At 40.4% G+C, this 23300-nt stretch overlaps 2 protein-coding genes across 2 annotated transcripts in view; both read left to right on the top strand.

The window, feature by feature from the left end:
* LOC126273313 (allergen Tha p 1-like) overlaps window positions 1–23300 on the top strand; it is a 141360-nt gene that overhangs the window by 20354 nt on the left and 97706 nt on the right. The gene's annotated exons all lie outside the window — the stretch shown is intronic.
* Window positions 14434–22544, top strand: LOC126272973 (allergen Tha p 1-like). Its single transcript, XM_049976310.1, has 3 exons — window positions 14434–14537; window positions 16670–16805; window positions 22293–22544. Exons 1-3 carry the CDS (start codon window positions 14478–14480, stop codon window positions 22487–22489), a joined length of 393 nt encoding a protein of 130 aa, XP_049832267.1. The 5' UTR covers window positions 14434–14477; the 3' UTR covers window positions 22490–22544.

A 23300-nucleotide genomic window follows, 5' to 3' on the forward strand; every position in this document is an offset into this window, starting at 1 on the left:
AGGTTTGGACGATCCACTTTATTCTTGGACTTAGTGCCATGTGTATTATCTATTCCACAAGGTCAAATCTACATTAAGAAGGAACAAGATATCAGCACACTGAAACATCGAAAGGAAAAGCGGTACGCGCTATCAGGCCCTCATAGTGGAACCTTCCCAGCTTCAATGGAAACATTGTATGGAGCGTTGTAGGCATAGAGGAGTGGACTATATTGATGGTGACAGTAACTAAGTACATACGTTTCTGAAGTAAAATGTTTTGCAGCAATAATACGGATATTTTTTAGTCACACCTCATATACAGGCTTTCACTGGACACATTTCTTTGACCCGGTTCCACGGCTTAGCGATCAATAATTTATGGATGTGTGGTGAGGTCTCAACTGTTATGTTTAAGGCATAAAGTTACAGATTACATGGCAGAGTAACACAGTCGATTTATAAATTTACCACAGTATACTCATGTTATAGAGTGTTTGTTTCCGTTGGCCTCACAGGAACGTCACTTCAGAACACGTCACGGTAAACTCCAACCAAGCAAATAAATTTCCTTGTGATGCCTCAAGATATCAGGATATGTCCAACTGTTCTATATCAACTTGTTTAATGTCTGCATAAATGGATGCGAGTCTAAATTTAATATGATGCCATGCCTCACTTCCGCGCTTTTACCAAATTCGGCGCCATTATTTACGACAAAATTAGACATGAATATTTTGACACTTCGAAGCTAAATTCTATGCGTGCTTCACTTTCACTGTAAAATTGTCTATTCATTTTCCAGGAAGACAGTTAGGGGCAAGTGGGGCAGGAACTATCGGTGCTGACGCAAGTAGCAGCTTTGTGTCAAATAAGAGCTCGTAATTGCCCCATTAGCTACCTTCTGAAAATATTTTACTTCTAATCGGTCCTTTGCAAATGTCTGGACAGATCATAAATCACGAAGCTATCACGCAAAATCTCCCCTGTGAAACGTTCAGTGACAGCAAACGGTGACCAGTTATATGTATAATGTAGTATAGCGCGCTATCGGCAGTTTTAGGGAATGGAAAAGAGTTTGGCACAGCATACGCCTATCTCTGCCACACAATCAATTTGTGATACCTGTTGCTCTAGTTGCTACTGCCGCTCTGCTTTCTCCAGCTCAGTCGCCTCAAAGGTCATTGTATGATACCTGCAGTTATTTGTTAATACAAAGTGAATGGTGGGCAACTTTTTCTTCGTAGAGTGGATACTTATAGCAAGCGCATGCCATTGCTTCCGAGAGTACTATCATTAATAGCGGCCTCATAGTTTGGGTTAGAGACAGCATCCGATACAACTTTTAAATCGCAACTGAAGATGTCCACTTATTACTCGAAATGTACGATAAATAAAAATTCTAATGTTGGACACGAAACATGGAGCTTAAAATATGATTTTGTGTTAGAAGCATGAATTAAATGGTTACAGCTGACACCTCAGTCTTGCAGCGACGCCCTTTTCTTACATGAGATAGTTTTTACTGGAAACCTGTACGCACCTAATAATTAATTTGAAATATGACTTCGTATTTTAGTGATGTTATCAGTTTTAATAAATTCTTGCTTTCAGGTTTTCTTCTTGAACTTAAATAATGAAAGTAATTAATATATATGTCCCGGAAATATTATCTAACTGTTTGTAACTTTAATTATGATATGCTCAGCTACAGACAGGATCAATGGAGTAAAATAACTAACTAGTATGTGTTCGGCAGTTGCAAGTGCCGTTCTCTGCGTCTCCAAGGATCTGTTTCTTCATTCCATCACCTCACCAGTTTCCACCTCTCCGTGTCTTTGCTCTCTGGGTGCAAGCTTTTTATTATATTGTGAGGGTAATGTTCCGTCCATCCCTTATGGCACAGTAAGATTTCAGGAATAATGCATGATGCCTCCTTTTTATTCGGACGCCTGAATAGGAAGGGTCTGAGCGCTCACTTCACAGAGCACATTTACTTTGGCGGTGAGACCAGTTTAGAGCGATTGTTAACACAACCGCCAGAGGTGCACCATGAGCTTAAACATATCAGCAGAGAAGATTTTAATGTAAGAGTACTACGGCCCACTGCTAGGATTAAATGAGAGGTCGTCGGCGCAGACGTACTCTTACAGCGAAAGGTTGGAAAATGCATTGCACCCAGGAAGATGATCGTTTTAGTAGTCCAGGTGTTGTGGTAAGTGGAGACGTAACGTTGCGTGAGTGTGCCGACCGGTCAACGTTTTTACTGCACTGTACTTCTCCCCCCATCAGTGTACACTCCGCCCTGGATGAAGTGCGACCGCATCTAACAGCGCACGCGAGTAACTCTTGGAAATTTCATTGGAAATATCAAACCGTTTACTGAGGGCCTAGGATATTGTTACAATGTTAGAAGGCCGAGCTGGACTCGTCGATGCAGTGTTGCCATCTCTACAAACGTTTCACTTATTCTTAGGTACTATAATCCTCTCCATAATTTAGGCTATTTTCGTCATTCACTTTGCTTATTCTTCTTTAGCATCAGTCTTCGTTTGTATAAGCCTTGTCATACTTTTATTAGTTAATGCAGATGATTTAATATTACTCATACAAGATCCGTTTCCAGATAAGATACCGAAGCGTAAAACAGTGTTCACACATTCTCATGTCAATACCCAACAAAAAAATGTTAAATATAACATAATTACAACATTAAAAGTGTCTCAATATTGATAAAACACGTTGTAGCCTCCTATCTCCATTACATTTTACACTGCATCGTGAACAAAGCGTTAAAAACATATGGAAGTATAAGATAAATTTCGTAAGTCGTGTATTATTTAGCTTTACTTAAGAGTATCTGGTGCTCTATATTTCGCGTATCTTGCCCTCCACCCTCACACATTGCCACGCACCGCGACCAAACTGCCTAACTAAGGGGACAACTGCATTCATCATATCCTTAGTGACATATACGTCTGTATGCATCTCATTCCTAGAATGGTGCTCATATTTCCTTCATACTGTATATCCTGACACATACAAAATTTAAAAAAAATGTACAATTGTTACTAAATATTGAGTGTTAGTAACGAGCTGATGTGTTTTAAGTGATCCACAGCGAACATTCACCAGCACTCCACTCACATCTTAACCTGATTCCTTCCCTTTCACTGTTCAGTGTTTCATTACTCTTTCTATTCACTGAGTGTATTGCAAATTCTGTACTTTTCCACTTTACTGATTTGAGAGCCTCGTAGAGATGGTTTATTTTATGAAAATCCACTCATTGCTGAAAAAGTTTGGAATGCTGTTGCTTTTTATAGCCCAACAACATGGCGTTCCAGACAAGTAACTTTGCTATTCAATTACCTCATACCATCTCACTGGGCCTCTAATCCTTCGAAAAAGCATTTGGAATTTTTAACGCTATGACACGGTAACTTTCTTCTTCTTCTTCTTCTTCTTCTTCTTCAATTGGCACTACATCCAGGGGTGGGACTAGGCCTCCTCAATAATTTTCCGCCATTCTTCTCAGGACTTCGCCGTCAGTTACGGCAACCGACTCGGGCAGCATCCTCTCCAACCTCGTCGCTCCGTCTCAACCTAGGTCGTCCTCCGGTTCTTCTCCCACCAGGTTCACTGCAGCAGGCTTTCCTTTAGGGATCTGTCTCATCGAGTCGTATTACATGTCCATCCCATCTCAGTCTAGTAGCTTTGTGAACTTCACATCATCCTCCTTAGAGCAATCATGAAGTTCGTTATTCCTTCGCCATCTCCAGGTCCCATTTTCATACACAGGTCCAAAAATTCTCCTCAGTGTACTTCTTTCACGTGATCTCAGATTCTTTTCACATTGCTTTGTAATTGTCCATATTTCTGAGCCATACGTAAGTACTGGGCATATCGGCGTTTTGCGAAGACCGCATTTAGTCCTTCGTGATAGATTTAAAATGTCGCAACATTCCAAAGTAGCGTCGGTTAGAAGCACTTGTACGAGCGATAATTTCATTAAAGATGGTCCCATTTGCTTTTATCATTGAGCCCATGTAGGTACAACATTCCACCATCTCAAATGTCATTCCATCAAGGGTTATTGTGGGCTGTAAGGGTTGGTTAGTGCCGTTATACACACACGTCGTCTTTACTTCATTATTTCTCAGCCCAATCTCAGTTTTAGAGCTGAAAATGTATCTTGTAGATCTGTAACTGTTCTGCCCATTACATCCAAGTCATTTGCATATCCCATCAACTGTACTGACTCGTAGTACATTACTGGCCATTAAAATTGCTACACCACAAAGATGATGTCCTACAGACACTAAATTTATCCGTTAAGAAGAAGATGCTGTGATATGCAAATGATTAGCTCTTCAGAGCACTCACACAAGGTTGGCACCGGTGATGACACCTACAATATGCTGAGAAGAGTGTAGTTTCCAAACAGTTTCTCATACACAAACAGCAGTTAACCAGCGTTGCCTGGTGAAACGTTGTTGCGATGCCTCGTGTAAGGAGGAGAAAAGCGTATCATCACGTTTCCGACTTCGATAAAGAACATATTATAGTCTATCGCGATTGCGGTTTATCGTATCATGACATTGCTGCTCGCATTCGTCGAGATCCAATGACTGCTAGCAGAATATGAAATCGGTGGGTTCAGGAGCGTAATACGGAATGCCGTGCTGGATCCCAACGGCCTCGTATCACTAGCAGTCGAGACGACAGGCATCTTATCCGCATGGCTGTAACGGATCGTGCAGCCACGTCTCGATCCCTGAGTCAACAGATGGGGACGTTTGAAAGACAATAACCATCTCCACAAACAGTTCGAAGACGTTGCAGCAGCATGGACTATGAGCTTGGAGACCATGGCTGCGGTTACCCTTGACGCTGCATCACTGACAGAAGCGCCTGCGATGGTGTACTCAACGGCGAACATGTTTGCACGAATGGCGAATCGTTAGTTTTTCGGATGAATCTGTTTGCAGCATCATGATGGTCGCATCCGTGTTTGGCGACATCGCGGTGAACGCACATTGGAAGCGTGTATTCGTCGTCGCTATACTGGCGTATCACCCGGCATGATGGTATGGGGTGCCATTGGTTACCCGTCTCGGTCACCTCCTGTTCGCATTGACAGCACTTTGAACAGTGGACGTTACATTTCAGATGTGTTACGACCCGTGGCTCTATCCTTCATTCGATACCTGCGAAACCCTATATTTCAGCTGGATAGTGCACGACCGCATGTTTCAGGTTCTGTACGGGTCTTTCTTGATACAGTAAATGTTCGACTGCTGTCCTAGACAGCACATTCTCCAGATCTCTCACCAACTGAAAACGTCTGGTCAATGGTGGCCGAGCAACTGGCTCGTCACAATACGCCAGTCTCTACTCTTGATGAACTGTGGTATCGTGTTGAAGTTGCATGCGGAGCTGTACCTGTACACGTCATCCACGCTTTGTTTGACCCAATGCCCTGGCGTATTAAGGCCGTTATTACGGCCAGAGGTGGTTGTTCTGGTTACTGCTTTCTCAGGATCTATGCACCCAAATTGCGTGAAAATGTAATCATATGTCAGCTCTAGTATAATGTATATGTTCTTGGTGAAGCAATTTTAATGGTCAGTAGTGTAGATAGCATCTCTTGTCTGAATACCCGATTCACGCACTACTATTGCAAGTGCCAGGTTGAAAAGTTGTCAGGAAAGCCCATCTCCTTGTCTTACTCCAGTTCCAGTTCGAGTGGGAAACTTAGGTGATAGCCTGGACTGCACTCGCACGGTACACTGGGGATACTTTAGGGTGACCTACATTGAATGCACTAATTTTCCAGGCACTAGAAATTCCTTCATTGGCTCGTGAAGTTTAGCCTGTGTTATTGTGTCATACGCAGATTTAAAGTCAATGAAAAGATGGTGCACACCAACATTGAATTCATGGGCCTTTTCTACTATTTTTCGGATAACAAATATCTGATTTACAGTTGACCTAATAATGTCTTTTGCTACAGGTGAAAATCCGCTAAACACGGTATTTTATAGCACTTTACTCGTATAATATTTAAAGAGTGTTATGCCTCTTCAGTCGCTGCATTCAAATAGATCTCCTTTCGTATGCACCAGACACACTATGGCTACGTTCCATTCTTCTGGAAACTTTTCCTTTTCAAAGATGAGAGACACAATCTTGTCGATCCTATGATTTAGCTCAACTATTCAAGCTTTCAATAGCTCAGATGGTCTGTTGTCAGTCCCGGATGTTTTATTATTCTTCAATCAAACAACTGCTTTTTTCACTTCTCCTTGGAACGCGGGGAGGTATTATGCCATCGTCTTCAGGAAGGACTGGATTATTTTCGATAGGGGACTCTGAAGCATCAAACAGTTCACTGAAATACTCTACCCAACGCTAAAATACCTCTTGATCTTCGGTTAGTAGTGTCCAATTTTTACTTTTACTCAGGTTGGTACCCGTCTTAAATGCTCTTCTCTCACTATTAATTTTCTGATAAAGTTTTCTAACATCATTTGTTTTTCCAATTGTCTCCAGTTCTACCATCTGCTTTCTTTACCGTTCCCTTTTCTTCCTCCGACACGGTTTCATCTCTTCTTTCCTTTTATGTTGATAATTTCTTACCGCTAGACGAGTATATGATTTCTCAAGCAATTTTCTATATGTCAGATTTTTCTCCTGACTTATTCTCTTAGATTCTTCATCAAACCAGGAATTCTTCGGTTGTTTTCCTTCTTTCCATAGCACTTCTTCTGCTTCCTTAACGACTGCATCCCTTCAAGCGTTCCATTCCTGATGAAGATTGTGACACCCACTAGGGGCGTGTAATGGAAGATTTTCAGCAACTTCTCAGAGTACGTTTCAGAGACGTATTCATTTTTTAGCTTCGATGCCATATATTTACATTCGGCGTTCCTTTGACTTTTCTTGTATTTAATATTCGAGCTCTTAATTTTGCAATTGCAAGATAGAGGGCTGAATCTACATTAAGTCCTCTGTAAGTACGTACATTTAGTAAGTTTGAGGAATGCCTGCCATCAGTATTTACATGATCAGTTTGGTTGAAGGTACGCTGATTATGGCTTATTTTTAACCTTGAATGTGCACAAAGGTGGCAAAAATGTTTTGCTTCTCTCTATGGTGAATGTTTCGGTGTGTAATCTACGCCTATTATTCAGTCCTTCACAATTCTCCAAGGAGATACCAATAAAAAAACAGAAGTAAAGAACATAAGCAGTCGCTTTCCCATACTCCACCACCATCTTCACACACAGGAGGAAAATCAACACCTCTGTTCACAAATGTTGCACTGAATACTGATAGAAGGGACAAAGGTGCACGAAGCTACAGGCACTCACTGAATTCTAAGAAGCTTTTGAACGTTATCCGTATTTTTCGCTTGTGAATGTGACAGTATACAGTCCACAGGAAGCAGAATAATGACCACCTCAGTTACAAAATTTTTGTGTGATTAAAAACAAAAACTCGAAAAAGTTGTGACTGAAGCGGGTGTTATTTATAGTTCTCTTTTTAATGAAATGTGTTTTGAAACGACAGTCTTTGAGCCGCAAAGATAGGCAGCGTTTTTTCCAGTATTTTTCTGCATTTATAAAAAAAAGTGATTGGCCGCATTTATAGCTGTCACGAGCCAAGTACCCAAATCTCGGCTTGCTCATTGCGGAAGGCTGGAAAATCCAACACGTTGAGCAAGTGTTTTACAGCTGTGTATAACAGGTTGTGCTGATTCCTCAACTGATGTTCAAATATCCATCATTGCGGTTCCGATCAGCAGTGACACTTAGTTTCATTCCTGCGATGCTGAAATGTTCAGTCGGAAGCTGCTGCGTAGGTAAATCATTACTGCTTGGGGCCGCTGTCAGCTAGGAGTATCGTAACCGTTTGTACACATTTTGGTCTATGAACAACCAGCGTCATACCATACATTCTCTCACACCTTTATACTGAGTGGACTTCTGTTTGTGGCGTAACGGAAGTTGAAACTGGAGCTATGATTTAGCTACCGTTAGCAATTATGCCATGGAGCCCAACTGAGCCAGGCAGAGTCGGTATGTACCCGATCAGTGTGATTGGAAACAAGTGCGCAATACCAGGCAGCAGCATTAGTCAGAAGTCCGTATATGATGCGCAGATCCGTGGAATGGTATAACTGCACTCTTCCAGTGTTTTGTGATGAGACGCTATGCATTAGGGGGACTATTGAGTGGTCGTGCACATCAACAGCGTGAATCTTTGTGCAAACACTTTTCGAGTTGCTTACAGTATTATTGGGCATTGTGTCGAATTCTGTCATAAAAACTGCACAGCAATTCAACGAGGCAGTCGAACTTATAGATGACGATCAGTAGCCTTGTTGGAACGTTGAACAATTTCTATGAGAGCATCTGCGATATGCAGCTTCTACGACCAAACTGTCTCAAACAGGACATTTTTCACGCTGGTCTACATGGTACAAAAGTTTCTGGATTACTCTCTCCATCGCAGTCAGTGGCTTGAGATGGGCATCAGAGGTGGTACGGAAGAGTCATTAAGGGACGGCGATCGATCCACACTACATTACCGAGAAAATCCGTAGACTACTATTTTTTTTTTTTTTTTTTTTTTTTTTGATACGGCCCAGCATGAATTTCTCTCGGAGTAGAGGTTCCAACGTCTTCAATTATCAACCAGATGTATCCCAGTCCCTGTCTTCCTCTACAGTTTTTTTCCGTCTACAGCTCCCTCTAGTACCAAGGAAGTCAGTCCCTGATAACTTAATAGATGTCCTGTCATCATATCTCTTCACCTTGTCAGTGGTTTCCTCTCCGATTCTGCGCAGAACCTCCTCATTCCTTACCTTGTCAGTCCACCAAATTTTCAACATTTGCCTGTAGCAACACACATCAAATGCTTCGATGTTCTTATGTTCCAAATCTCCCACTGTTTATCTTTCAGTACCATACAATACTGTGCTCCTAACGTAAATTCTCTAGAATTTTTTCCCCAAGTTTAAGACTGTGTTTGATACAAGTAGACTTCTCTTGGCCATCAATGCCCCTTTTTCCAGTGCTCGTATGTTTTGAGGTACTCCTTGCTCTTTTTGCCATTAGACGATAGTAATATTGCACGACTAAGCGTCAGTGAGGCGAGAAATACGTCCGTCTAGTAAGCATTACATCTAACAAGTCAACCGATATTTAGAACAGAATGAAAAACTCGGTGGCACTACGTTTCAGCACACCCTCGTAACTGTTCCCTATATCGGTAGAAGTGCTTATGTGTCTCAACATCTGCCAACGGACATAACATTTTATCTGTCAAAGACGTCGAACACCCGGGAAACAGTACCAGGCCTCTCCTTCATTCTTACACCACTATCTTCTCTACCTCATCACGTTGACTGTAAGGTTAAGATCTCCGTCAGACAGTGTGAGCCCGGTGGCACTGACACACATATTAAATTAATCTCCGTCTCATCCGCAGACCTTACTATATATGCATTTTTTTATTTTTCAATAACAAATGTGAATGAGTCCAACATAATCATAACAGACTACATAGCACATATCGTAAGAAAAGTATTTACCTAGCTAATTTACAAAGAAACGTTTCCACCAATACTAAAAATTCAGGCACGAAATCTTACAAATTTCATTGTACTTAGTTCAGGAGCAACAGCGATTTCTTCGTCAACTAGAAGCAATATTACCACTAAATTTTATGTCAGAAATGATGCTAGAAATGACTTCGTGCTCCCGAATTTATAAATTTCGGAATTTTGCTGAACTAATCAATAAACCGAATCCATTTTTTCACAGCTAGTGTGTTATCTGAAGGTCATAATAATTGTATTAGTCGACAGAACAGAAGAATTAAATAATGCTAAACAGTGTGTAAACATTACAGATTAGGAAACGTCTCGTTCATTTGAAGTTCAGCCAAGGAATTCTAGATCTTTGAAAGTATTTTCAAAGTTGTCGATTTCAGTTAAAATATCTTACTCCGTTTCTTTCACCAAACGTTTGAAACGCTTTTGCACAATATTGAATGGAAACAACACAGGGCAAATTTTACTACGGCCCATCTGTCGTTGATCTAAGTTTGGATCGTCGTTTAACAAGGGATACAAATCAGCCATTTACTTCTGGAAGCAAACATGCAATTTAGTCCTTAGTTTTCATGGGTAAGAAAGGGGAAAAATTCACGTTGTGTCTGTGTTGTACTCTGCACAGCTAAGGGAGAGGGTAAAGATGCCAACAACATTTTTCCTGCTTTCGAGAAACATAGATGTGTAAAGCATGTATCTGCAAAAGCATCAAAAGTGGAACGCTGTCTTGATCTATCAAGTTAAACTACAGAAATAAAAACACGCCTAATGTTGTCGTAGCACAGATATGCTTCTGTGCGATATTCACTTCGAAGAACGCCTATTTTTTAATGACTGACACAGCAACTCGAGTATCATATCCTTGACAACTCTCCCCTATTTCGTGATAATACAAAACGAGCTGCCCTTCATTGAACTTTTCTCACGTTATCCTTTCATACCAGGTAAGGATCCTATATGTGCAGCAATACTTCAAAAAAAGGACGGAAAAGCGTAGGATGTGCAGTCTTCTTAGTCATTCTGTTGCATATTCTAAAGTAAATAGTCTTTGGGTCGTGTCTCGCATGACATTTCCTAAGTGATTTCAGTTTGTGCGTAGTGGTAATATCAAGGCATTTAGTTCACATTCTCTCTTTTTATTTTTTTCAGATTGGTATGATGTTTCATGCGACACCACGACATTCTCTCCAGTATCAGTATTTTCGTCTCAGAGTAGCAGCGTACGTTTCAGTTATTTGCTGGGTGTATTCCAATCTGTGTCTTCTCCTAGAGTTTTTATCCTCTATAGTTCTATCTTTTATCGTGGAAGCAGTACCCTTGTCTCTCAACAGATGTCCTATCATGCTGACGCTTCTTCTTACCGGTTTAGTCCATATACTCCTATGATCACCGATTCCGTGGAGAACCTCACCAGTCCTTACCATTTTAGTCCGCCTAATTCTTCTGTAGCACCACATGTCAAATACGTCGGTTCACTTTCGTTCCTATTTCCCCTCCATTCATGTTTCACTACCTTACAATGCTGTTCTCCAAATGTACATTCTCAAAAATTGCTTCCTGAAATTGAAGCATACTTCTGTTGGCTAGGAATGCCCTTTTCTCCAGTGCTAGTCTGTTTTTTGTGTGCTCCTTGCTCCGTCCGTTCTGGGTTATTTTATTTCCAAAGTGGCAAAATTCCTTAATTTCTTCAATTTCGAGATTCCTGTTTTTGATATTAACTTTCTCATTTTTCCCGATTGCTCATTCTTTTTCTTTCTTCGATTTAATCTCAGTTCTTACTTTGTACTCATTGGACTGTTCGTTCCACTCACCAGATCCTGTAATTCTCTTTCACTGTCACTGACAACAGCACATCATCAGCGAATCTTATCATTGATATCCTTTCAACTTGGATTTAAAGCTCACTCTTGAACCTTTCTTTTATTTCCGTCATTGTTTCTCCGATGTGTAGATTGAATAGTAGGGACGAAAAACTACCTCCATGTCTTACACTCTTTTTAGTCCGAGCATTTCGTTCACGGTCTGACACCCTCATTATTCCCTGTTGGCGCTTGTACACATTGTATATTACTCGTTTTCCTCTACATCTTACCCCTATTTGCCTCAGAATTTCGAACATTTTCCGCATTTTGACATTCAGGAACAATTTTTCCCGGTCGACAAATTCTATGAAAGTGGATGATGTTTTTTCAGTCTTGCTTCCACTATCAATTGCAATGTCAGAACTGCGACTCTTTTGCCTTAACCTTTCTTAAAGCCGAACTGATCGTCATCTAACAACTCCGAAATTTCTTTTCCCGTTCTTTAATCTACAACCATTAAATCTGTGTTATTTAGCATATAACCGAAATTTAATGAAATTTATTAATATTCGTGGGAAGGAATTCACACTATTTCTTTTTTGAGGCTAAGCGTTCTGATACGTTGTCGAAATTATTCTGCAATTCGTTCCCATAGACGAGATAATCTAATAGGGCGACTGAGATTGTCTGTTAAATTCTTTAAATAATTACGAACAGCAGAAGACCTATAACGTTACATTTAGAACCTCAGATACCATTTCTGTTACAGTAGATGACCTGCCATTATTTACTAGTCACAGTGATCGTTACAACAGGAAGTCACTAATGCAGTCGGACAACTGAGAGGATGTCAGACTGAACAGAAGCCACCTATGATGAAATTTGTCACTCGCCCTTTGGAAATGTGGAAACATAGTACCATCTTGAGATTCCCTGTCGTTAGCACTCATCAAAAACAGCCAGGTGTGTTTAACAAGACATTTTCTTAATGGGTGCTAGTTATGAGTCAACAGTGTAATTTTGTGCATTGCTAAAGAAAATAAAAATAAACAAATAAATAATTCTGGATAAGTGCGAGTAGCACTAACGTACCGAGGGTTCCGTACAAACTTTATTCTTTATACAGACATTTCACTCATACCAGGAATTGAGAATCTTGACATTTCTGGATGGTTATCGATATCGATGTAGGCAAGATATATGCCTACACATTGCTGAGAAAATGGGATCTTAACAGGACATGCAGGCATTCGGATGGGAAATGAGAAAAACAAATGATATGATTTAATTAAAAATGACCAATTATGGCCTTTTTTCATTTGCATTTACGGTGAGTTCTTGCTTCCTTCTAAATACCCTATAGGTTTTTAACAATCAGCCACTGTTGTATAATGCAAAATTTTGAAAAACACAGCCCTCAGTCGCGAACACAATTAATTTGTGACCTAGGTTTCCGTGTCACAACGGCACCTTCTCCGAAAAAAATTAAAACCGAATGTTACAGCATAACGTACCAAAAAAATACGAAATCTGCGGTCATACCTGACAGTGTCAGATAGTGAGATTTAAAACAAGAGTTTCGTGTTGACTGTAGCAGAGGACACATTGCAGCCCTTAGTGACTTGCACCTCTGTTGCGTTTTATTCTAATTCTGACTATCTGACGCTGTCAGGAATTACCGCAGCTTTCGTATTTTTTAGTACGTTATGCTGTCACATTTAGTTTGAATTTTGTCCGAAGAAGACGTCCGACACCGAAACCTAGGTCAGAAATTAATTGTGTTCGTGACTGAGGGCTGTATTTTTCAAAATTTTGTATTACCCTATAGGTTTTGTTGCGATAGTTTGTGAGCACGAAAATTTGTGTCATACATGGGCATACCTTTTGATTCCATTCACTTTGTAGCTTACGGTAATTACACCGCCAAGGACTACAGACCTTAGAGTGTGATATAAATTTCAGATTGATACATCTACCTGTTCCTGATAAAATAGTTCAAATGGCTCTGAGCACTATGGGACTTAACATTTATGGTCACCAGTCCCCTAGAACTTAGAACTATTTAAACCTAACTAACCTAAGGACAACACATAACACCCAGCCATCACGAGACAGAAGAAATCCCTGACCCCGCCGGGAATCGAAACCGGGAACCCGGCCGCGGGAAGCGAGAACGCTACCGCAAGACCCCCAGACGTGGGCTATTCTTGATAAAAGGAGGTCTTAAAACATTGACGAATAGACAGACAGAAGATTTTTTTCGTGTGTTATAGTTCCTATTCAATAACTTTTCTGATTTTTTTCTTTAATTGTAATGTGAAATTTTATTTCTTGTCAAATTTCATACTTCTAGGTCAACATGAAGTACCATAAATGTTTTGATGAGTTAGTTAGCGAGTATCGACAGATGTGATATAAGTGGCATTATCTTTTTGACGTTGTTGACCTATAAGCTTAAATTGTTTTCACTGTCAGGGGCCTTAAAGCCTAAAATGTGACATAAATTTCACCTTGTTATTTCTAACTACTCCTTTCTTGAGAAAATGGGTTTTAACAGTGGGACAGACAGGCCCCCAGACTGACAGACACAACAATGTTATGCCATAAGGATTCCTCTTCTACCGACTGAGGTGTGGACACTAAAAACAGGAACAACATAGACTGAGAATTCGCCTAGAAAAACAGGAAGTTACTTAGACAATCACAAAATTAATAAGAAAGTTTTAGAAGATCCAGAACACACCAATTAAAACGAATGGTCAGTAGTGATACTTGAATCTAGATGTGTCTTTGGCAGTTGGGTGAGGCGGTGGAGAGAGTTTGAGGAGACTTGGTCATGGCTTGTAATCAATGTAGAACACCGGCCAGGGTGGTGGAGGTGGTAACCGGCCGTTGCCCGCGGTGAATCAGTGAGGCTGTGGTGTCGGGTGTGTGCCCCCCTCCCCTCCCACCCTCCAATGGCAGCACCGGCGCGATACGCCACTCCAGGCAACGCCAGACCACCATATAAACCGCGCCAGCCGCCACTGCGGCACAGTCGACAACAGGTAGCTCACACCGCCGACACCACCAGCATGAACCGTCACGTAGCCCTGCTCCTCTGCGCCTCCGTGGCGCTCGTCGCGGCCGCCGAGGTAAGCAACACCTCTCGTCGCAAGGGCCACGCCACGTTTCTAGTGCCCAGTCTTCAATTAGACACGGTCTTCCACAGTCTTCCATAAGCACCCACAATTCTTGATACACAGTTGAGCACAGTGCATTCAGGTAGTAAACTTACTTCGGGTGCACCACAAAGGAACTGCTCTAGGACCTTTGTTTTCAAATAAGTTTATAAGCAGCCTGGTGGGTAATGTCAGAAGCTCCATGCTGCCGTTCTCGTACAATCATATACTGTACGTGGGTCCCAAATATTTCAGATATCTCGTTTTACACTTTCTTAGACTGCCGTAGTTTCAATACGGAATATATGACTTCAAGTTTGTAAGGATTCCTAACTTCAGCTGTCTTCTTCATAACCTACCATATGGTTACAATTACAGTGCAGCTACTCACAGAGGCCCAGTGTCGGCTGTGATTATCATGCGGCACTGACACTTGGTACATATCCTATTGCTTTTAAGTGGAACCGATTTACGCTGGAAAAAGAATTATTTCCAATTTTTGCCACCAGGTGCAAATGTGGGACTGCGAATGCAAGAAGTATAGAAATTTTTCTATATGTAATGGATTAGGAACAGGACGCCGGCAGAAAATGTTAAACAAGCGGGAAAGGAATAATGTTGACTTTATTGTTAACCGTTGCTTACACAATTTGTTCAATGTGAGCGCCGGAAACGTCGGCGAGATATTTTACAGGGCTTCAGATGCAGCATGTGGCCAAATTGGAAAGTAATTTTTTCCAGCTTAAATAGGTTCCACATCAACGCACTAGCATAATTAACAGGTCTCGCTATCATACAATAATTACTCCCCACACAGAACCGTGAGTACATTCAGTATAATTATAACCACCCAGCTGTAGAATATGTTTGTACGACAAGTTATTTTTATTCACTCTGTGAAACTGGCAGCGTCCTTTCCATCATGGTATCCAAAATTGCTTCCATATTCAGAAACATTTTTATACTGATTTGAGTTTTACACCTTCATTAAAGACTTTTCCGTTGATTTTTTCTTCAATTTTTGCTTCCATGTTTCAGGCCGTAGTTCATTTACTTTCACTGGTAGGCATTCTGATTTGAGAACGTGCTGTAGTACCTAGTTTTGAGATTCCTGTAAACGCACTTGTTTTGCTGTGCTGTTATGTATACTTGCCCTTCCGCCGTAAGGAGTAATTAGCGACAATAGTCATGTAAGCTAAGACATAATTTGTTGTTAAGATATTCAGTGTGAAGACCGATGCAGCTGTTCCCGTCTTCTGTCCTGCGAACACCTCTATGTTTAAGATGTATCGACCTACAGAACAAAGAAATTGTTTTTCTTAATGACAACGACTACCTCAGAAGCCCTCATCCGGAATTCCTAGTGTGGAACTATTTTACTCCACAATATTTTAGCAAAGAGGCTACCATCATCAGTATACGTTACAATAAAGCGGTATGTTTTCGGAAAATATAATGGCTGTAGACTAACGTCCTTTTCAGCCGCTCACAGTACAAAAATTGCAACTCCTTGTTGGCTTATGTCAGAGGGCAGCATACGTCATTCACACTGTTGCTCCTGCAACTACATGAATTCGTTGCTGTACTACTTCCGGAAACATGCTGGTCTGGCCTCTCTACGGATATGTATATATTGTGGTTGCAGGAACCGTACGGTGTCTGAATCGTAGAGGAACACAAACACGACTCTCCACTCCGCCCCTCGCCCCTTTAGTGGTTAGGTACATGGTATATGAGGGGTGCCATTGTTATCGTGAAGCCCAGTGTTACCTTAAAAATGCCAGAGAAAATCTAATGTATGGATACTACCAAACACTTATGAAATGTATTGAAATGATCCCGTCGCCACTACTGAGAGCTAATTATCCACTTGAAACGTCAACCAAAGGTCCTGTTCACAACCTTCTTACTTTTATAGTCTTCAGAAATGTACTGAGTGAGGTGGAGCATGGTAAGGTGCTAAGAAGGTTTTCGTGAAGATGGTAGCTCCAGTTCCCCAACAGGCTCCCGAGTTACGGGCGAAACCGCCACTCTTATTCGGCAATACGCATTAGTGAGCATGCAATGAGTCCTCTGGTTACAGCGAATGGTGTGCTGTGTTGCAGGAGAAGTACCCAGCCACGTTCGACAGCCTGGACCTGAACGAGCTGCTGTCGGATGAAACTCGAGTCCAGGATGCGATGCGCTGCCTGCTGGAAGAAGGAGACGCAGCGTGCAGACCCGCTGGGAAAGCGCTCAAGGGTGAGCCCCATCATAGCCTACACTCCACTACCCAGTAGGATGGTGTAGCCCACACAACAAGCTGACACACTCAAAATGAGACCCGTGCCATGGATACAGTGAGTCTGTATTCAGTAATCACGTAGCTGCAGATTGCAGTTACGGGACCCCAATGCAGCAATGACGAATGGAATATGAGTGTTCCCCGAATTTAAAAAAAGTTTGCTTGGAAATAAAAGTATTGGTTGGGATAAAGGTATAAGTCAGTCTTAAATTCCAGTCTACTGTGGGTGATACTATAAGAACTATGTTATGCACAGTGAACAACCTCCGAGACCATACTCTGGTTCCATACAGAAAATTAATTCTTCTCCCAGAATATATAGAGCTTATTGCTCCCCCGGGTAAAATTAGAGAATTCCTGCTTTACTTCGGTACCAGTCAACTTTTGCATGGCATGTACATTTGATTAGCTGTGCAGCTTATTTCCTTACCCTGTAACGCAACGCCAAGCCACCTATATATATTTTCTTCCTTAGTGAATGATCTGATATTATTTTTTTTTTACGTGGTTAGTAAGAAGAGAAAGAGGAATTTTCTAGATTGCGGGGTGGCGATAAAAACCGACACTGTTAATGAAAAGGAATAAGAAGTTGGTCGATCACTAACAGAGTGATGTGTTGCTGTGGAAAGAAATAAACGTATATCAACACTAGTATTTGCGTTTGTGATGTTCGGTTATTCACTGCATTTAATATTTGATCATTCAAAGCATATATAGCATTTTCTGTTGGAAAGCCTTCCTGAAAAGCAAACTGACATTTTGTTAGTACTTCATTTCTGCAAATATGTGTGATGCTACACGTGAATACATTTCTTTTTCAAGAATTTTGGATAAAGATGTCAGAAGTGTGATTGGGCGGTAGTTGTTAGTATCAGATCTATCCCCTTTCTATGCAGTGGTTTAACAATAGCGTATTTCACTCTATCAGGAAAAATTTCCCTGCTTCAGTGAGCTACGACATATCTGGCAGAGAATCCTACTTATTTAATGGGAACAGGTTTTTAATACTCTGTTGGAAATACCATCAATTCCAAATGAACTTTTACTTTTGAGTGAATTTCTTGTTTTTCTAATTTCAGTGGGAGAGATGGGTTGAATTTCAATTTTACCAAATTGCGTAGGTACCGCTTATTCCATATACTGCTTTGCATTTTCTAATGAATGTCTGGGACCTACTTTCTAATTCTGACTTCTTGTCAACAAACTTTTCATTGTGTTTCATAGAAATACAATCATCCTGTGCTCTCGGTTGCCCTGTTCCCCTTTTCACAATATTCCAAATTGTTTTAATTTTATTATCAGATGTGCTAATCTCAGATATAATGCACATAGTTCAGAACTTTTTAATACCTCTTCTTAATAAGTGCAGTAGTTTTTATAATTTTTCATTGTTTTGTGATAATTACTCCTCCTACCTATAAGATATGTATCCCTTTTCTGTTTACAAGATATTTTTATCCTTTTAGTAAGCCAAGGCTTTTTTACCTGCATTCTTACAATTTTATTTCAATGTTTTCTTAGTAAAGTGTTTTCAAACATACTCTCAAAGGTATCACGAAATAGATTAAATTTTAATTTAGCATCATGTTCCCTGTACACCTCAGCATTTTTATAACTCTTTATTGTTTTGAGATCATTACTCCTCCTAGATATAAAGTACATTTCCCTTTTCTGATTACAAGATATTTGTATCCCTTTATTAAGCTATGGCTTTTTTACATGGTTTCTTATAATTATATTTCACTTTTTTCTTAGGAAACTTTTTTTCAAACATACTCCCAAGGGTTTCATGAAATAGGTTAAATTTTTATTTAGCATCATGTTCCCTCACACCTCATCACAGTCTGTTGCAGGATTTCCCTAAAATTTTGAAGTGTTAAATCGTTAATGGACCACACTAATTTGGAGGACTGTTTTACATTACTGTATGGAGCTATATCATATACTTCAACTAGCTGTACATCATAATCAGACAGACCATTCTTAACAGGAACATTTTTTATTTAATTAAATTTATCTTGGTTTATGAGAAAGTTATCTATCAGTGTGCTGCTATCCTTTTATACTCGAATAGGAAAATCAATAACTGATGTCTAATTAAAAGAACCAAGTAATACTACGAAGTTGAGCCTTCGATCTCACTTTTTCAGAATACTACGTTGAAATCCCCACAAAAAATAATTTGCTTTCCTTTGTATGACAGGTAGCACAACAAATAATCCAAGATTTTCAAAAATACTTGATTATATCCCAGTGGGGAGATGGCTACAATTATAAAAGTGCTTTAATTTAGCTTAAGCTTACATGCACATGCTTCTGTATGTTTCTCTACATAAAATTTTATAGTTTCCAAATTTTTCCGACGATAACTGATTTTGACATATATTGCATCTCCTCCTCCCTCCATAGTGTCTCTACTTACATGTGCGGAAAGCTTATGTCCACCTACATTTACCATTTCCATACCTGTGACGATATGATGTTCAGACAGGCATAGTTAATCTATTCCACCCTCCGTTTCTATATCTTCTATGCAAACAAGAAGCTTATCTACTTTGTTTTTTAATCCCCTGATATTCTAATGCAACATATTAACATTATATTTTTTGTGCTTTTATCTGAATCTTGTGACATACTAACATTATTTTTCACTGTACTGTTATGAGAATCTTGTGATACTTTCATATCTATAGTACCTGCCTGGCTGAACTTTTCATGAAGATTGATTTCAATCAATGTAGGATGACTGGATACTGATCTTAGCCTAAAAAAGTACTCCCATTAATTCCAGTGCACCCTTCGCTTTCACGTCTTGTGAAGTCCCACCGACCAATACTATCGATAGCAACCAAACCTATGCGTGACAAAGTAGCCGCCCGAAGCAGCTGATCTAGCTTCATATTGACCTTCCTGACAGAGCTGTTCAATTGGGGCCGGTCTTACTGTATGATAGCAGGAACCAAGACAACATTTGTATGGTTCGTTGCAGATGCTATTTTCAATACGTCACACTTAATATTGTAGCTCTGATCCCTATCAATACTGTTTCCCGCTCCACCCACTACCACAACATGACCCTGCTTTGTAAAATCTTTTTACAATAATGCTACATCCTCTATCACTTGGCTACGACATGCACTGGGCTCGAAAATACTTGTGACCTGGTCTCTGTAGCCTAATTGTTACTGCAAAATCTGATCCACACCTTTTCCATGACTACTACCTAACAACAGAACTTTATTCCTACTTTCTACATTTTTCGAAACAGTTGGTTTTCTAGCGAAAGTCTCTTGAGTGCTGAATACACTTTCATCTACTTAAGACTCTTCCTTAGCTGATTGAAGTAGCAAGGCAAATCTGTTGTTTTTGCAAATGATGAAACTGTCTGATACTGTTCTCTTTCTGTGGCCCCTGTTCCCTGCTATCACTTCCCACCTTCCTGTTCCGCTATTTTCCTATCCCTTGAACATAATCAGCAATACCATGGAAGATACCCATTTACTTCTCCGAATCACCCGAATGCAACCATCTGCACAACAGATGCACAGAACCCCATAACTGATTTCCTATGTCAGCTCAAACACCTGTTGCTCATGGTTGTTTACAATAATTGTTACAAAATTTGTCCAGGCAATAACAATATTATTCTATTAACTACAGATCACGAAAGCCACTAATACACGTGTATACTATTAATATAGTAATGTACTGAAGTTAAACTAACGTTAAATATCAAAACATGTATACCTGAAGAAATTAGGCTTATGATCGTGTTTGCACGATACGTACTTTCCGCGTTTTAAAGGAAGTAAATGAACATAAAACCTTTAATTTCCCAAGTAGATACGGTACTACTAAATACATCTGTAATGGAAACAATATAAATTCTTCACTTAATACTTAATGTAGTACATCTTATAATTCTGCACGTAATCATGTTGTCGTCAAACATTTATACGTTCTCGTAACAAAGTTAACCAGTAAAATATGGCCATTATTTACTTCAGTAATGTTCCATTAAGTTCTTGACTTGATGTTTCCCCATAAGAAGACGTCGCAGCTTGGTTGGTACCTAAGTTTTTCTTTAATGGCGTAGTTTCTTTGCAAAATGATGCTACATCCTCTATCACTTGGCTACGACATGCACTGCGATTGAAAATACTTGTGACCTGGTACTTGTCACCTAATTTTTCCTGAAAAATCTGGTCCACACCTCTTCCATGGCTAATACCTAACAACAGAACTTTCCTCGTACTTTCTACATTTTTCGCAAGAGTTGGTTTCCTAGTGAAGGTCTCTTGAGTGCTGAATACACTTTCATCTACTTAAGACTATTCCTTAGCTGATTGAGGTAGCAAGGCAAATCTGTTGTTTGTGCAAATGATGAAACTGTCTGGTACTGATCTCTTTCTGTGGTCCCTGATCCTTGCTATCACTTCCCACCTTCCTGTTCCGCTATTTTCCTATCCCTTGAACATAATCAGCAATACTATGGAAGATACCGATTTAGTTCTCCGAATCACCCGAATGCAACCATCTGCTACAACAGATGCACAGAACCCCATAACTGAATTTCCTAGGTCATCTCAAACACCTGTTGCTCATGGTTCTTAACAATACTTTTAACAAAACTTGTCTAGGCAATAACAATAATATTCTATTAACTACAGATCACAAAAGCCACTAATACACGTGTATACTATTAATATCGTAACGTAATGAAGTTAAACTAACGTTAAGCATCAAAACATGTATATCTGAAGAAATTAGTCCTATGATCGTGTATGCAAGATAGGTACTTCCCGCGTGTTTAGAGGAAATAAAAGAACTTAAAACCTCTAATTTCCCAAGTAGATATGGTACTACTAAATATAAGTGTAATGGAAACAACCTAAATTCTTCACTTAATACTTAATGTAGTACATCTTATAATTCTGCCCGTAATCATGTTGTTTTCAAACATTTATACGTCCTTGGAACAAAGTTAACCAGTAAAACATAGCCCACTATTTACTTTAACAATGTTCCATTAAGTTCTTGACTTGATGTTTCCCCATAAGAAGATGTAGCAGCTTGGTTGGTACCTAAGTTTTTCTTTAATGGCGTAGTTTCTTTTGCAATATACTCAATTAGCCAAATGACTATGTTTTAAAACGCCTGGGATCTGCCATTCATCTTTCGTCGTGGGCTACAGCCTTGATACTTCAGACCTGATGTCAAACGATACGTTTTGAATCTGGGAATGTGATTATGTGGCAGAACTGTTGAGACGACGCAGTAGTATTTCCAGAAAAATTAAGGAGTAGTTTTGTTTTGACGCCTGAGGACCCAAGCTACTATATCAGCAATATACGCACTGCTCACCCCAATCTACGTATACTAAATAGGCCTCCATCACGAAGCACAAAAAAGTTCTACAATTGTAACCATATTTTCCTTTGCAGAGGTGCTGCCCGAAATAGTGCGTACAGACTGCGCCAAGTGCACTGAGACACAGCACAAGAAGATTGGAGGTTTCTTCGGGGAGGTCTCGCGCCGCCACCCAGACCTCATGAAGAAGCTGCTGGACAAGTACGACCCATCTGGAGAATACAGGAAGAAGTACGCCAAGTCCTGGGCCGAGCACGGCATCCACCTCTAATCACCGTCACTCCTTGTAACTCTTATATTCAGTAAACCTATCATCTACGCTATAATGTATAAAGTTATTTCGATCAACCCACAAACATGGAAATACATGCAGCTGCTAAACTCGTTTGTTCTGTGAACACAGGTACGATCTGCTTTTCAGTTTAAAATCTGCGTTATTTGCACTTATGGGTCTCAAGAACCAGTGGTCAACTGTTCAGCGTGAAAGAGACTAGCCATAAGTGAAAGTGTTTTGTTTAATTTTTCTTGACAAGTTATACCATAAATTCATTTTGAGGACACACACAGTAACGGAAAGATAATCATGAAGTACCATAGCTGTAGATTTTTCAACAAATTCAAGAAGACATCAGTGATTTCAAATGCGAACAACAGGCAGTCTGAAACTTCCAGGCTGATTAAAACTGTGTACCGGACGGAGACTCGATCTCTGGACCTTGGCCTTTCGCGGGCAAGTACTTTACCAACTGCTCTACCCAAGCACGACCCACGCCCGATCCTCACAGTAGGAGGCGAGGTACTGGCAGAAGTAAAGCTGTGAGGATGCGGCGTGACTCGTGCTTGGGTAGCGCACTTGGCTGGATCACGCATTTGACCGAGATGACCTCCATTTCCTGCACGCTGTCTTAGAGAAGATGGGACTGTTCTCAATGTTGGCAGGTGTGGTTCTTCCTCTCATTCACGGAGCCCCTTCCACAGTTCTCGTCAATGGCTACCGCTTACCACCGTTCACTACAGAGCGTTCAGTGCGAAAAGGAGCACTGTCAGCCTTTCTCTTCGCTGTCGCCCTCGAGCCTGCCCTT

Source organism: Schistocerca gregaria, chromosome 5 (genome assembly GCF_023897955.1).
Source record: "Schistocerca gregaria isolate iqSchGreg1 chromosome 5, iqSchGreg1.2, whole genome shotgun sequence".
NCBI classification, from domain to species: Eukaryota; Metazoa; Arthropoda; class Insecta; order Orthoptera; family Acrididae; genus Schistocerca; species Schistocerca gregaria.